Here is a 15,313-nt window from a genome sequence, read left to right as displayed (position 1 = left end):
GAAATTTCAGCACGTTTATTTAGAGATCTCATTTGTCTTCTCTTTTGTAGCGGCTGAAAGCTGCTTTCAGATAAAGCTAATGTTGTGTTGATGTGTTTTGGCAGAGGGTCTGGACGAGCCTGTGAAGCAGTTGGAGTCGGTAGATGGCGTGCATGTGTTTGAGTATTACCCCCTGAACCCTGGAAAATATGTGGCCACCATCACTTGGGGTGGTCATCACATCCCTAAAAGGTGAGATGAAGATCTTGTCTTGTAAACATTTAATACCATGTCCTGTCTACGTATTGAGATGTTTGCAGTGGTCTTCAGAAATATGTAACCTTAAAAGAAACATATGGCTTGCAAACATGCAATGTATGGTTTGGAAATGTTTGGGATGATGTGGAATGTATTTTATCTTATCTTCTTCTCATTGTCACTCAAGAATGTGTTTATTTCATTTGAACTTTGCTGTGATGGCCAAAATGTTCTCCGCACTTTTGTATAATTTGTAAAAATGTTTTAAATAAAGTAATTTGAGTACATTCCTGAAATACGTGCACATATCCCCATATTATATTCCTCGAAAGACCCTGTAAATATAGAAAAATAACTGTTGGTCTGTGAGAAATGCACTCAGCTCCTAAAGTCCTGTTGTGATCGAACAACACAGGATTTTGTATAGTGGAATCTCAAGAAATGGTGTCAGCCCTGCCCACTTGTCTTTAGCTGAGCTCCTGAGTGTCCACCCCCTCCCCCTCATTCTTCGATGATCAACAGATGTTTCTCTTTCGTTCATTGACGGACTCCGCTTCAGATTTTCATAACTGTTGGTTTATACTGCCCCCTACAAGAATAGGACACTAAGCAGAAAAAGTCTAGCTATGCCCATGAGGGTCTTGTCATCTGTCCCCATCCTACCCCCCCTCCCCCTTCACATATGTTTGGGCTGTTTGGGTGGTCTGGTCCACCTCCTGGGGTGGGGACAGGGTGCTATTCTGGCAATGGGGGCCAGGGGGGTGCGCCGCTTGTGACCGGACAATTGACTGTGCGTGGGGGTTTACATGGTAGGGGCTTCTGCCAGGGCCCCCCCCCCCCCCGTCCTGCGTCTGTCCTTGAGGCCTGGGTTCCCTCTTGGGTCCCTGTAAGCCTCGGGCCGTCATTTTGTTGTAGCCTGTGTTTCTATACACAGCAGCCATGTAGTCCGGCGGCCATTTTGCGGGGGTTTGCCATTGAAAATAGCGGCGGCCATGACAGCGTAGCCCTATGGATGGCAATTTCCCCTGGGGCTGACTCCTGGATCCTTTTACTTCCTGATCACCATACATGGAGTGCAGATTATCCTGGTGGCTGCAGGCCCTTGTTTCTGTGGGTGGTGAGTCTGGTGGGGTCCTCTCCCTCTCTGCTGAGGAACGCTAGGTGCTTATGCCTGGGCGACCGGGTGGTGCTGCAAGCGCGGTGGGGTTGTCCCTTGCAGTGTTTTACACTTTTTGTGGGGTCTCCCTGGTGACTCATGGAGTCTTTGGAGCACATCTCCCCACCTGATCCCCACTCTGAGGCTGCGGGGCCCTCCTGGTCCCAAACATCCATCTAAACACTGATTGCAGTCCTGAAGTCCTCATCCCCTGGTGCTGACTCCTGGATGATTTTACTTCCTGATCGCCGCATGTGTAGTGCATTATCCTGGTGGCTGCAGGCGCTTGTTTCTGTGGGTGGTGAGTCTGGTGGGGTCCTCTCCCTCTCTGCTGTGGATCGCTAGGTGCTTATGCCTGGCGACCAGGTGTCCTGGAGTCCTTTGTGGAGGTGGTCTACAGGCCATAAGCTAGCAAAAAGCACCCCCCGCCTTCCTTGCCTCATCTGATCCTGAATCTGATTCTGCCACCACGGACGTGGTTCACCCTGCTGGGTCTGCAACCACGCGCCTGGAATCCTCTAATAGTGAGAATGATTCCTCCACATCTGCAACCGTACAAGACCTATTCCATCAAGGGGTGATTGTCCCAGTTCCAACTTTGGAAAGTTTTCAGGGTTTTTACTCAAACCTGTTTATAGTTGCCAGGAAGGAAGGCAAAGTGCATCCAATCCTGGACCTCAAGGTACTGAACTGCTTTGTGCGGGTGCAGAAGTTCAGAATGGAGACCATTCACACAGCGGTGGCATCCCTGCGTCAGGGGGATTTCCTCTTCTCTGTCGACATCAAGGATACTTACTTTCACATTCCAATATGTGCCAGTCACCTGCTAGCTTTGCTATGCCAATGGGGGATCGTGGTACTGGGCTACTTGGATAATCTCCTCTGTGGGAGTTCGGCTGGATTCTGAATTTTGTGAAGTCTGCCCTGGTTCCATCCACAAAGCTGGACTATCTGGGTCTGACTCTAGACTCGGCGTTAGCCAGAGTGCTCCTTCCTCTAGAAAAACTTCAGAAATTGCAGGCTGCAATTTTGGCATCTGTGGTCCCCACCGATACCAGCCTTCCTGGCCAGGGAGGCGTCCTCGGCAAGCAATCTGTTCAGGGGATCTGGACACTGGAAGAGTCCAGACTACCAATCAATGTCTTGGAACTCTGAGCATTTAGACTGTGTCTGGACCATTGGATGGATCATCTTTAAGGTTGTCCAGTGATCATTCAATCGGACAGTGCCACGGCCGTGGCTTATGTCATTTACCAAAGGGGCACAAGAAGTGACCTGGCGCCTCTGGAGGTAGCCGGCATTCTAAGGTGGGCAAAACGGGTCGTTCTAGCCCTCTACCGTTCACATTCTCGGGGTGGAAAACCTAGCACGTGGATTACCTCAATCAGCAGGGGTTGGACCAAGGGGAGTGGTCCCTTCATGCGGAGGGGTTTCATCAGTTGTGTCTCTGGTGGGGCACCCCCGAGGTGGATTCGTTGGTGTCTCGGCTCAACAGAAAGGTGCAGAGGTTTGTGGCTCGGTCAAGGGATCCTTTGGCGGACACCAAAGATGCGCTGGTGGCCCATGGGGTCCGTATTGTCTGATTTACGCCTTCCCTCCTCTCAAGCTTCTGCAAAGACTTCTACTCAGGATCGATGCAGAAGGGTTTCCAGTCATCTTAGTGGCTCTGGACTGGCCTCGCTGGGCTTGGTAAACCAATCTGGTGTGGCTGGTCGCCAACGTTCCCTGGAAGCTTCCTCTCAGGGAGAATCTGCCTTCCCAAGGACTAATCTTCCTTCCTGCTTTATGGTCGCTGCGTTTGGCGGCTTGGCTGTTGAACGCCAGGTGCTGAAGGATAGAGGTTTACCTGAGTAGGTGATTCTTACACTGTTAAAAGATAGGCAATCTACTTAAAAGATAAAAGATATACCATCGTATGTGGAAGACGTACTTTGCATGGTGTGAGTCTCTTGGGGTTCATCCTCGCTCCTTCTAGGCTCAGATCTTGACCTTCCTTCAATGGGGGGGGGGGGGGTTGAACAGAAATTGGCCTAGAGCACCATCAAGGGCCAGGTATCGGCTTTGGCAGTCTTCTTCTGATGGCCTTTGGTGTGTACCTTTCTTCGGGTGTCAAATACATTTCAAGTACATAAAATGAAAAAAAAACTGACCTTTTAATTTGAAGCTCCTCTGCATTACATGCTCGTCTTGTCAAAGAAGGAGTTGAAGAGACTCGATCACTTGCCTCACAATCGTGCAAACAGGATCGCGGGACGCCTGTCGCACAAAAAAAGTACAGGAACTTCTTTTGGGTGACAGGCGTTCCGTGATTTTGTTTGCGTGATTTTTCCACGATTTATCGGGTGACAATCGCAGGAAAATTGCGTGGCATTTGGGGTGCAATTGCAAGAAACAGGAATCGCATGGGCATCCTGCGTTTTGTGGCGGTCCAATATGAGAATGGAGCCTTGGGCTCCTTTCACACAAACGATCCAATCAGATCCGCCTGTCAGTTTTTTAGGCGTATCTGATCGGATCCTCCATGCATCCCTATGGGGCAGCGAATGTCAGCGGAGAAATGTCCGCTGACACCTGCTGCTATCCGATTCCGATCCATCCTGTCCGTGAAATCCAGACAGATGGAAACCTGATTTTTCCATCCGTCCAGGGGATCGGATCGAATGAGAGCGGACAGGCGGTCCGTTCTTATCCATTCTCATCCGATTCCACCATAGAGAGCAGCGGGGCTCTGACACCTCCCTCTCCGCACACGGAGCAGAGAGGGAGCTGTCACCTGCCTGCTCAACGGGGATCGGCGGATCGATCCCCTGCTGAGCTGCATGGAGTCCACCAATTAAAGGACCCTAAGTGCAAGAGTGGATTTTTATTTTATTTTTTTCTTAGAATTGAGCTTACAGCCCATGTCAACACAGGGGATTTTGTAGTAGTCTCCTAAGCATGTTTATTGCTAGGAAAATATGAATTGTCAGTGAAGGGTGTCACAGAAATCCAATTCAATTTTGATCATTTATTTTTGCAGTGTTTGGAGCTCCCCTTAGAATTGCTAGCTTCTCATGCTACCCATTGCACCTGCTGATGATCATGGCACACCAGCCTAGATAAACATTCCAATGCCAAATCGGCCGTGTTGCAGCAATGTGGACTTGGGAGCCTAGCTGTGTGCGACAGCTGTACCAGGGAAGTCTGCAAATCAATTGCAAATCAATTACAGGCTGACCACATCTGCAGTTACCTTTTTGGGACAAATGATCATTCCTAGATGCAGTCTATTAGCAAACAAAAAGAATGTCCCCCGGCGTGGATTCATCATCAATCACGCTCACTGCCACCGCCCAAAAAAAAAAAAAAGCCATCCGCCTGCTAGACAGTCTGACATTCCTTTAAATAGCTAAGGGGCAGAGCCACTGGGTGACGTCACCTGGTGGCACCGCCTTCTTGTGATGTCCCCTACCTAGCATGCACTGGTCAATGCCACAAGGGGGTGGTGCCACCAGATGATGTCGCCGGGTGGCCCGCCCCTTAGCTGTTTAGGAAATGCCAGACAGAGGAGCAGGTAGATGGCGGGAGCCTTCGGCGTGAGCGGAGCTTCTTCCTTTTTGTTCCTTTCTTTTTTCAGGTCGGCGGTGGCATCCTGCTTCGGGATTGACGGTGGATCTAGACCCGGACACTTTTTTTTTTTAAAGAAATTGTCAAACTGTGTTTGTTTTTTATTTTTTTTTTACGCTTTTTTGGGTGAATTTGGGGCAGGTTCTGGGAGCCCTCTTCTTAAAGGGGGCCTCCAGATTCCGATAAGACCCCCTTAACCACTGGCTAGGGTTGTGGGAAAGAGGCTCTTGGGGGCATGGTGCTTTGGGGTGGGGGGGGGGGTGCGCAGAGCCTGGTATGAGGGTGTGTGTCCTGTTATTTTTCAGGAGCAGGGGGCAGCTTTGGGGGGGCCCCACAGTTTTTTTTTTTGGCGTAGGGGTTCCCCTTAAAATCCATACCAGACCTGAAAGGGTAGGGTAGGTTCACACTACCCGCAGAGAAAAAACGTTCAGGTAGTGATGGCAGATGGGAGGCGGGGTCAATTCCATTCATTTCTATGCATGGCAGCTCAGCTGCTGTGCATAAAAACGCAAGATTGCACAGAGACCTGCGGAGCGGTGTGGAAAAAAGCAGCCGTGTTGCATTTTACCACACTTCTGTGCCCTGCAGCTGTCAGGAAGTCCATATGAGGCATATAGAACACCATTGTTTTCTCTGTGTCCTTGTGGAGAGCTATGTTCTCCTTTTATGCAGAAAAACACAGCTCTGTTAACAAGTGTGAACTGGCCCTTAATCATGTTCCCGTTTACATTGGTGCCATGATCATTGCCCCTAGGTTTCCTGTTTTAGGGTGGCTTCTTTCCTTTTCTGTGCCCTATGAAGCCATCCTTGTATGCAGGGACTAGCGTTGTCTCCCTACACTGTGTGCATCAAGAGAAATACACAGCGTACAATGGCAAGGCACTTCCCTGCTTCTCCTTCCTCCCTTCTCCAAGCTAATAGACAGGCTGGAGATTACACTGTCCACAGTTAACTCTTTTTTTGTATAGACTGGAAGTTCAGGGAAGCAGTACTGAGAGAGCAGGAGTCCGCATCTTTGAAAGTTGTAAACTGCAAGTGCCGAGGTAGGAATTTGTAACGAATAGTTTTCGGTGGAATGTTTATTGTATTGTGCTTAATGTGTTAGGCTACAAAAAACACTGAGCATTTATTCTACTGTAATGTCAATATAACAAATAGTGAAAGGGTTTTTTTAAGCAATGTTTTATGCTGTGCAATCAAAACACAGAACAATCCTGGCAGCCACCTCCAGGTTACTAGGTTACATTAAATTCCAGAATGCATCTTAGGAGAAGGATAGCCTAGTTTCTGTTATACAGAGAAAATCATTAACCAATCCTGGGGTAGATCATTGTGTGTGTACTATGCAAAGGTCGCTGGGAACTTTTTTTTCTTTTACACAAGTCTTTTATTCTAGTAAGATTTTGAAATGATTTGGAAGCATGCCAGATAGGGAGGCAAAATGTATTTTAGGGCCTCTTTTCCTACAGCAGAATGATGCTGTATTAAATCGTGTTGGTATCGAGGGAAGAGTTTGTTTGGTTTAAATGGTGCTCAAAGGCTAAATAGGTTCTATAAAGTTTAAAAAAGGAAGAATTTATTTATCTTTCGTTCATTGACGGACACAACTACTGGTATTCATAACCATTGGGTTATACTGTTCCTACAGGAGTAGGACACTAGGCAGAAAAGCATTCCGGCTACACCCATGGGCAGTCCCAGGGGGTATACTCCCTCTCTGCCTAGTCTTGAGTAAGGACCTAGTTCCTTTCTGGGATCTTTAAACCTGGAAAAAAATTTTCTTTTTAGATACAATTTTTTTTACTCCTGGATTTTTCCTGTGAGATCTACAATCAACTGCCAGACTGGGCAATGGGCTGGATAAGTTAGATCCAGTGGTCACCCCAGTCAGGTCATCAAGCACGGGCAGACCTCAGCTCTGCGCTAGGTCGGCCGCGACATAGCCCCACTGGACGGGGGCTGGCCTGCGAGTTAAACGCCTTGCAAGGTCGCAGCCGACCAGAGCCCCCCATCCTGCCTGGATCTGTTCCTGAGGTCTGGTCTACCGCCTGGTTGTCTGTATGCCTTGTGTTGCCGCGCAGGGCTGCCATTTTGTTGTAGCCTGTGAATTCCTATACACGGCGGCCATGTTTGTGTAGTCCGGCGGCCATTTTGCTGTGGTTTGCCATTGAAAATGGTGGCGGCCATGATAGTGGAGCCCTGTGGGTGGCTATTTCGAAGGTGGGAGCCCTTCCTCATCCCCTGGTGCTGACTCTTGGATGATTTTACTTCCTGATCGCCGCATGTGTAGTGTATTATCCTGGTGGCTGCGGGTGGTGAGTCTGGTGGGATCCTCTCCCTCTCTGCTGAGGATCGCTTGGTGACTTGTGCCTGGCGACAGGGTGGTGCTGCCAGCGTTGTGGGGGCTATCCCTTAGCAGTGTTTTACACCTTTTGTGGGGTCCCCCTGGTGACTCATGGAGTCTTTGGAGCACATTTCCCCACCTGGTCCCCTCTCTGAAGCTGTGGGTCCCTCCGAATCCCAACCATTCATCCATGCACCTTCGGCGGTCCTGAAGTCCCTTGTGTGCCGGGTAGAGGTGGTTTTCGGGCCACAGGCTAGCAAAAAGCACCCCCCGCCTTCCCCTGCCTCATCTGATCCTAAATCTGATTTGGCCATCGCAAACGTGGGTCACCGTGCTGGTTCTGCAACCACACGCCTAGAATCCTCTGATAGTGAGGATGATTTCTCCACGTCTGTATCTGCGCATGGAAAGGCACTGGTGGATGCACTGATTGTATCTGTGCCCCCGAAGATGGAGGATGCAGGTACCCTTTGGCAATCACAAGCCATCCAGAGCGCCAAAGGTGTTTTCTTTTCCTGCCTATTTTGATAGAATTGTCGCAAAAGAGTAGGGACAACCAAAGCATCCCCGTGGGGCTCCTAAGTGCTTTACTAGGCGTTACCCGTATGCAGAGTCCTTTCTTAAGAAGTGGACTGTGCCACCTGTGGTGGACCCTCCGGTTTCCAGATTGAACAAGGCAACCATGATTCCGGTTGAAGAAACCCCGGCCTTTAGGGATCCGGCTGACCAGGAGGCTGTGGCCTGCAATATGTACACTCTGGCTGATTCAGCAATGAGGCCAGTATGTGCCATTGCCTTAGTGTTGCAAACTCTGACCAAGTGGGCTAAGCTCTTACGATTTGACCTTGAGGGGGAACAGCTGCCTTTGCCGAGCTGGCGGACCAGCTGGTCAAGGGGCTGCAGTTAATCTGTGATGCCTCTTTGGATGCGGCTCCCCTGATAGCTCACCTCTGTTTTGCAGTAGTCCTTTGGCGTGTCTTTTGGCTCAAGTGCTGGTCTGGGGATCAGACTTCTAAAAAGACCTTAACTGTTCTTTCTCTGTCGCTCATTGACAGACGTAGTCTTCTTGATTCACAAGAACTGGGTTATGTTGTCTCCGCAGGAGCAGGACTAGGCAGAAAGAAAAAACGTTCTGGCTCCACCTTAGGGGCAGTCCCTGAGGGTATATCCTCCCTCTCTCTGCTACAAGGCATCAGTTTTTTTCTGTCTAGTCAGGAGTAACCAACAGCTGGTCTTCTCTTCGAACTTGCATGAGGGTTCTGGGGTTGATGGTGGCTTCCTTCGAAGCAGTCCCATTTGCCCAGTCCCATACCCAAATTCTTCAGCAAGAGATTCTTCTCAGATGGAATCGGAATCCGGAATCCCTGGACAATCGGATCCGATTGAGCAAACAGACCAGAGAGTCTCTGGTCTGGTGGCTTCGGTCTCCGATGCTCAGCCAGGGAAAGTCATTTCTGCCAATATATTGGACGATAGTGACCACGGATGCCAGTCTATCCGGATGGGGAGGAATTCTCGGTCAGTTATCTGTCCAGGGACTTTGGTCCCCGGAAGAATCCAGGTTGCCGATAAATGTATTGGAACTGAGAGCGATCAGACTTTGTCTGATTCACTGGACCGAGCAGCTCCAGGGCAGCCTGGTTCGGATCCAGTCGGACAACGCCACGGCCGTGGCTTATGTCAATCACCAGGGGGGCACCAAGAGTGTCCGAGCGGCCAAAGAAGTGGCTTGCATTCTTCGCTGGGCGGAACGATTTGTTCCAGCTATCTCTGCGATGTTCATTCCGGGGGTGGAGAATTGGCAGGCAGATTATCTCAGCCGTCAGACTCTGGATCAGGGGGAATGGTCCCTCCATCCAGAAGTTTTCCACCAGTTGTGCCTACGGTGGGGCACCCCGGATGTGGATCTGTTGGCATCACGATTCAACAGGAAAGTACAGAGATTCGTGGCTCGCTCCCGCGATCCTCTAGCAGAGACCGCAGACGCACTGATCGCCCCGTGGGGGCAATACCAGCTAATGTATGCCTTCCCTCCTCTCGGGTTACTGCCAAGACTTCTTCGCAGGATAGAGGAGGAAGGAATTCCAGTAATCCTGGTAGCTCCGGACTGGCCTCGCCGAGCTTGGTACGCCGACGTGGTCAGACTGGTGGCGGACGTCCCGTGGAGACTTCCTCTCAGGGTGGACCTACTGTCTCAGGGACCGATCTTCCATCCTGCTTTACGATCGCTGGCTTTAACGGCCTGGCTATTGAGACCCAGGTGCTGAAGGACAAGGGATTGTCAGCTTCAGTTATTCCTACTCTAGTTAAAGCAAGGAAAGCGACTTCCAGAAAGATTTATCATCGTACATGGAAGTCCTACATTGCATGGTGTGAACCTCTGGGGTTCCGTCCACGGTCTTATTCGGTTAGTCGAATATTAGCTTTTCTGCAACAAGGGGTTGAGCAGAAACTGGCCTTGAGTACTATCAAGGGTCAGGTCCCAGCATTAGCTATCTTCTTTCAGAAGCCTTTGGCTACTCATTCCTTGGTGCGGAATTTCATCCAGGGGGTGCGACATCTGGCTCCGCCAGTGCGCGCGCCGTTACCACCCTGGGATCTTAATTTAGTATTGTCGGTTCTTCAGAAACCTCCCTTTGAAGATATTAGGGAGATTCCTCTACCTACGTTGTCCCAGAAGGTGGCCTTCTTGGTGGCTATTACTTCTGCACGCAGGGTGTCAGAACTGGCCGCATTATCTTGTCGTTCACCATATCTGGTGGTTCATAGAGATAAGGTGGTTCTTCGTCCGAGCCCATCCTTCCTACCAAAAGTGGTTTCAGAATTTCATCTGAATGAAGAAATTGTATTACCTTCCCTGTGTCCTAAGCCCAGTCATCCTCTGGAGTTTGCTTTACACTCCTTGGATGTGGTCCGGGCGATCAGGGTATACTTGAAAACGACAGACTCGTTTCGCAAGACGGATTCACTTTTTGTGATCCCGGATGGACCCAAAAAGGGGTTGCCTGCATCTGCCGCGACTATTTCCAAATGGATCAGACAGACGGTGGTACAGGCTCATTCTATTAAGGGTCGGGAGCCCCCGTTCCCTGTTAAGGCGCACTCCACTCGGGCACTTATTGCGTCATGGGCCTTTCGCCATCAGGCGTCAGTGGTCCAGGTGTGCAAGGTGGCTACCTGGTCGTCGGTGCATACCTTTACAAAACATTATAAAGTTGATGTAATGGCATCGTCTGATGCCTCGTTTGGCCGCAAGGTTTTGCAGGCCGCCATTTGAGGAGACCAGTGGTCTACCTCAAGGGTTTTTTTCCGTTGGAATTTTTATTTGAGTCTCATTCTTTGTTTATAATGAGCCTTTAAAACTTCTAGTTTGGCACCGGTTGGGCCTTCTAGATTGGATTTTGATTTCGGTCAATCCCACCCCTCATTTGTGGCACTGCTTCTGGATGTCCCAGTTCTTGTGAATCAAGAAGACTATGTCTGTCAATGAGCGACAGAGAAAATCGGATTTTTGTAAGATCTTACAGTAAAATCCTTTTCTCTTAGCTCATTGACAGACGTAGTACCCGCCCCTCTATCATTGAGTTGGGTTGGGTTAAATTCTCTGTTGCTGCTTTGTGACAGAACTGATGCCTTGTAGCAGAGAGAGGGAGGATATACCCTCAGGGACTGCCCCTAAGGTGGAGCCAGAATTTTTTTTCTTTCTGCCTAGTCCTGCTCCTGCGGAGACAACATAACCCAGTTCTTGTGAATCAAGAAGACTACGTCTGTCAATGAGCTAAGAGAAAAGGATTTTACGGTAAGATCTTACAAAAATCCGATTTTTCCATGAACATCGCCTATTTTGAGCTACCCTGGATGACATCATTAAAGGTCTCACAGGGGGGGGAGAGTACTTTTCTTCTGCGGGCTACTAAGAGCAAGGAACCTTGTCGTAGACGTGGGCCTTGCTTCTCCGCTCACAAGAAGTTTTTTCGTCCCTCAGGGTCGACTGACGATGGCTCAAAGCCTTTCAGGGCCTCTTCAGGAGGATTCAAATGAGCCTGGTCAGGCAAACCAAGATCGGGCTTCTCCAGACCCGTGGATAAGGCTCCTTCAGCATGAAGGTGCGTCCTCACCCATATCGGGGGTGGGGGAAAATCTTCGCTTGTTTCCGAAACCGTGGACTCACCTGGCACAAGACAAATGGGTTCAAAGTCATTTGGTGGGGCTACAAGATCGAGTTTCGCTCTTGTCCCCTGCAAGGTTTTTTTCCTACCAACTTGCACCTGTCCCCAGACTGCTTACAGGGCCTGTTTGGGGACGGTACAAGACCTGTTCCTTGTAGGGATGATTGTCCCAGTTCCGACTGTTTTCAGGGTTTTTACTCAAACCTGTTCACAATCCCCAGGAAAAAAGGCAAAGTGCATCCAAATCCTGGACCTCAAGGTGCTCAACTGCTATGTGCGAGTACAGAAGTTCAGAATGGAATCTATTTGAACGGTGGTGGCATCCCTGTGTCAGGGAGATTTCCTCGCCTCTATCAATATGAAGGATGCTTACCTTCACATTCCAATATGTGCCAGTTACCAGCGTTTTCTCCGCTTTGCTGTGGGAGACCAGCATTATCAGTTTATGCCATTCCCCTTTGGTCTCACCTCTGCTCCTCAGTTCTTTACAAAAGTGTTAGCCCCGGTGCCAGCTTTGCTACGCCAACGGGGGATCACGGTATTGGGCTTCTTGGACGATCTCCTTCTGTGAATTGAGTCTTCTTCTGCTCTGGTGGAAAACCTGGAGATCACAATACGAACTCTGCGGATGTTTGGCTGGATTCAGAATTTTCAGAAGTCTGCTCTGGCTCCTTCCACAAAGCTGGACTATCTGGGCCTGACTCTGGACTTGCATTCGGGTGCTGGGCCTGATGTGGTCTACCTTTTTGAGGCGATTCCGTTTGCACAGTTCTATACGAGGTCCTTGCAAAGGGAGATTCTGACCAAATGGGACAAGACCCTGCAATCTCTGCACAATCAGATCTGGCTGAGTCGGAGAACGAGGTAGTCCCTGATATGGTGGCTTCGTTCTCCGGTGTTTCGGCTGGGAAAATCCTTCCTCCCCTTGTATTGGACAGTGGTCACCATGGATGCCAGCCTGTCAGGCTGGGGAGGAGTCCTCAGCATGCATTCTGCTCAGGGGATCTAGACGCTGGAAGAGTCCAGACTACCGATCAATGTCTTGGAACTCCTAGCGATCAGACTCTGTCTGGATCATTGGATGGATCGTCTTCAGGGTTGTGCAGTGCGCACTCAATTGGACAATGCCACGGCCGTGGCTTATGTCAATTACTAAAGGGACACGAGAAGTGTCCTGGCGACTCTGGAGGTAGCTGGCATTGTAAGGTGGGCAGAGCGGCTCGTTCCAGCCTTCTCTGCCATACACATTCCTGGGGTGGAAAATTGGCAGGCAGATTACCTCAGTTAGCAGGCATTGGACCAAGGGGAGTGGTCCCTTCATCCGGAGGGGTTTCATCAGTGGTGTCTCCGGTGGGGTCCGGTTTGGCGTCTCGGCTCAACAGAAAGGTGCAGGGGTTTGTGGCTCGGTCAAGGGATCCCCTGGCGGACGCTACAGACACGCCAGTGGCCCCGTGGGGTCAGTATCGGCTGATTTACACCTTCCCTCCTCTCAATCTTCTGCCCAGACTTCTACGCAGGATCGAGGCAGAAGGGATTCCGGTCATCTTGGTAGCTCTAGACTGGCCTCATCGGCCTTCGTACACCGATCTGGTGCGGCTGGTTGCAGACGTTAGGGAGGATCTGCTTTCCCAAGGACCGATCTTCCATCCTGCTTTACAGTCTTTGGCTTTAACGGCTTGGCTGTTGAACGCCAGGTGTTGAAGGATAGAGTATATCTGAATCAGTTTTTCCTAAACTGTTGAAAGCTAGGAAATCTTCTAGGAAGATCTACCATCGTACATGGAAGATGTACATTGCGTGGTGTGAGCCGTACCTTTCTTCAGGGTGTCTGACATTTGGTCCCTGCAGTGCAGACTTTGTTGCCACCTTGGGATCTCAATTTGGTGCTTTCATCTCCACAGAAGCCTCCCTTTGAAAAAATTTGGGAGATTCCCAAGCTTACGCTGTCCCATTGGTGGCTATCGCCTCTGCGCGCAGGGTGTGGGAAATGGCGGCGTTATCCTGTCGTTCACCCTCTCTGGTGATTAACAGGGATAAGGTGGTTCTTCGCCCCTGTCCGTTTCTTCCAAAGGTCGTCTCTGATCCTGGGCACCCACAAGTAGGTGTAAGGGAGTAAAATGCCCCCCTGGAATCTTAACTTCCCCTTTTAAAGTGGTTGTTAAGCCACCTTATACAATCCTTTCTGCTCTGTTTAATAATCCTGTGTGCCCCTGTGTCTCTGTATGAGTTTTAAAAGAATTAGGCGTTTTTTACCGGTTTCAGAGTGCCGCTCACGTGATCTGTTGGCTCTATCCTCTCCCCTTCTGACCGCTGCCTGCAGCAGGTGGGGCCAAGGATTTCTCGCTTTTATCAAGGGTTAGGTTCCTCCTTTCCCTGTCAAGGTGCACTCTACTAGGGCGCTTAGTGCCTTTGGGGCCTTCCGTCATCAGGTGTCAGTGACGCAGGTTTGCAAGGTGGCCACCTTGTATTTGCTAGAGCACAATAAAGACTCTGAAACCCAGGTGCTTTTAAATGTATATGGCAGCTTGAGTTCCCTAAGGCAGAACTATTCAATACTCACATCCCCTCTAAGGATGCAACATCCACATGCTCCCTCTCTGGCACTGATGCCTTCTTTCTGGCTTCTTCCGGGTTCAGGGTCTTTGGGTAATGGCAGGATTATGTAACTCTGCATATTCACACATGAGTTCATTCATACTTATCCTGTGCCATGTCAAGAATGTATATTCTAAAGCATCTTGTGTTTCAGTTCAGGTCAAAGTTTCACTTTAAGTTGTGCTCAGCCTTTTAGTGCTTGCCATACGGCACTACAATCGGCAGCCCCACTGACCAATTTTGAGACTGGGGAGGTAAAAGGGGAGAAGAAAAAGCACTTAAGTGGATTCTATTTCTTCCTAACTGGTGCTCCAACCATCTGTAATTGTTATTTTCCTTTTAGAGGGGAATTCTGGAAAAATAAAAATGGCATATACACTGCCGTGCACTAGCATTAACATAGCTAGATTTGTTGTTCTGTTATTACATTGTCCATGCTGTATACATGATTACTTGCATTTATTTTTGTCCTCTCAGCCCATTTGAAGTTCAGGTGGGGCCAGAAGCAGGACCTCAGAAAGTACGGGCATGGGGCCCTGGTCTCACTGGTGGTGTCGTTGGAAAATCAGCAGACTTTGTAGTGGAGTCCATCGGCCCAGATGTGGGTTCATTAGGTAAGCTTCTATAATTCTAAAATACCTATTAAGATCATGGAATTTAATAAAGACTTATCTCCACTAATGGTTTTTGACTGCGTTGCTACAAGATCTTCATTCCCCTTTTGACAAATCGTGGATTTCGCACTACAGTTGTGCTCATATTTTTACATATCCTGGCAGAATTTATTTCTTGGCCATTTTTCCGAGAATATCAATGATAACGCAAAAGCTTTTCTTTCACTCATGGTTAGTGTTTGGCTGAAGCCATTTATTATCAATCAACTGTGTTTACTCTTTATAAATCATAATGACAACAGAAACTACCCAAATGACCCTGATCAAAAGTTTACATACCCTGGTGATTTTGGCCTGATAACATGCACACAAGTTGACACAAAGGGGTTTGAATGGCTATTAAAGGTAACCATCCTCACATGTGATCTGTTTGCTTGTAATTAATGCGTGTGTATAAAAGGTCAATGGATTTCTGGACTCCTGACAGACTCTTGCATCTTTCATCCAGTGCTGCACTGACATTTCTGGATTCTGAGTCATGGAGAAAGCAAAATAATTGTCAAAGGATCTGCGTAAAAAGGTAGTTGAACTG

At 49.1% G+C, this 15,313-nt stretch overlaps 1 protein-coding gene across 4 annotated transcripts in view; it reads left to right on the top strand.

The window, feature by feature from the left end:
- LOC309561572 (filamin-B-like) overlaps positions 1-15,313 on the top strand; it is a 359,048-nt gene that overhangs the window by 181,019 nt on the left and 162,716 nt on the right. For all 4 annotated transcript variants that reach the window (XM_082265555.1, XM_082265554.1, XM_082265552.1 and 1 more), the window contains exons 10-11: positions 105-231; positions 14,585-14,721. In XM_082265555.1, the coding sequence (XP_082121681.1) occupies positions 105-231; positions 14,585-14,721 (264 nt within the window). The remainder of the gene's footprint in view (positions 1-104; positions 232-14,584; positions 14,722-15,313) is intronic.

The sequence above is a fragment of the Pelophylax lessonae genome (genome assembly GCF_965119305.1).
Source record: "Pelophylax lessonae genome assembly, chromosome: 8".
Classification (NCBI taxonomy): Eukaryota; Metazoa; Chordata; class Amphibia; order Anura; family Ranidae; genus Pelophylax; species Pelophylax lessonae.
The sequence above is the reverse complement of the archived record's forward strand: the minus strand, read 5'-3'. Positions and strand labels throughout refer to the sequence as shown.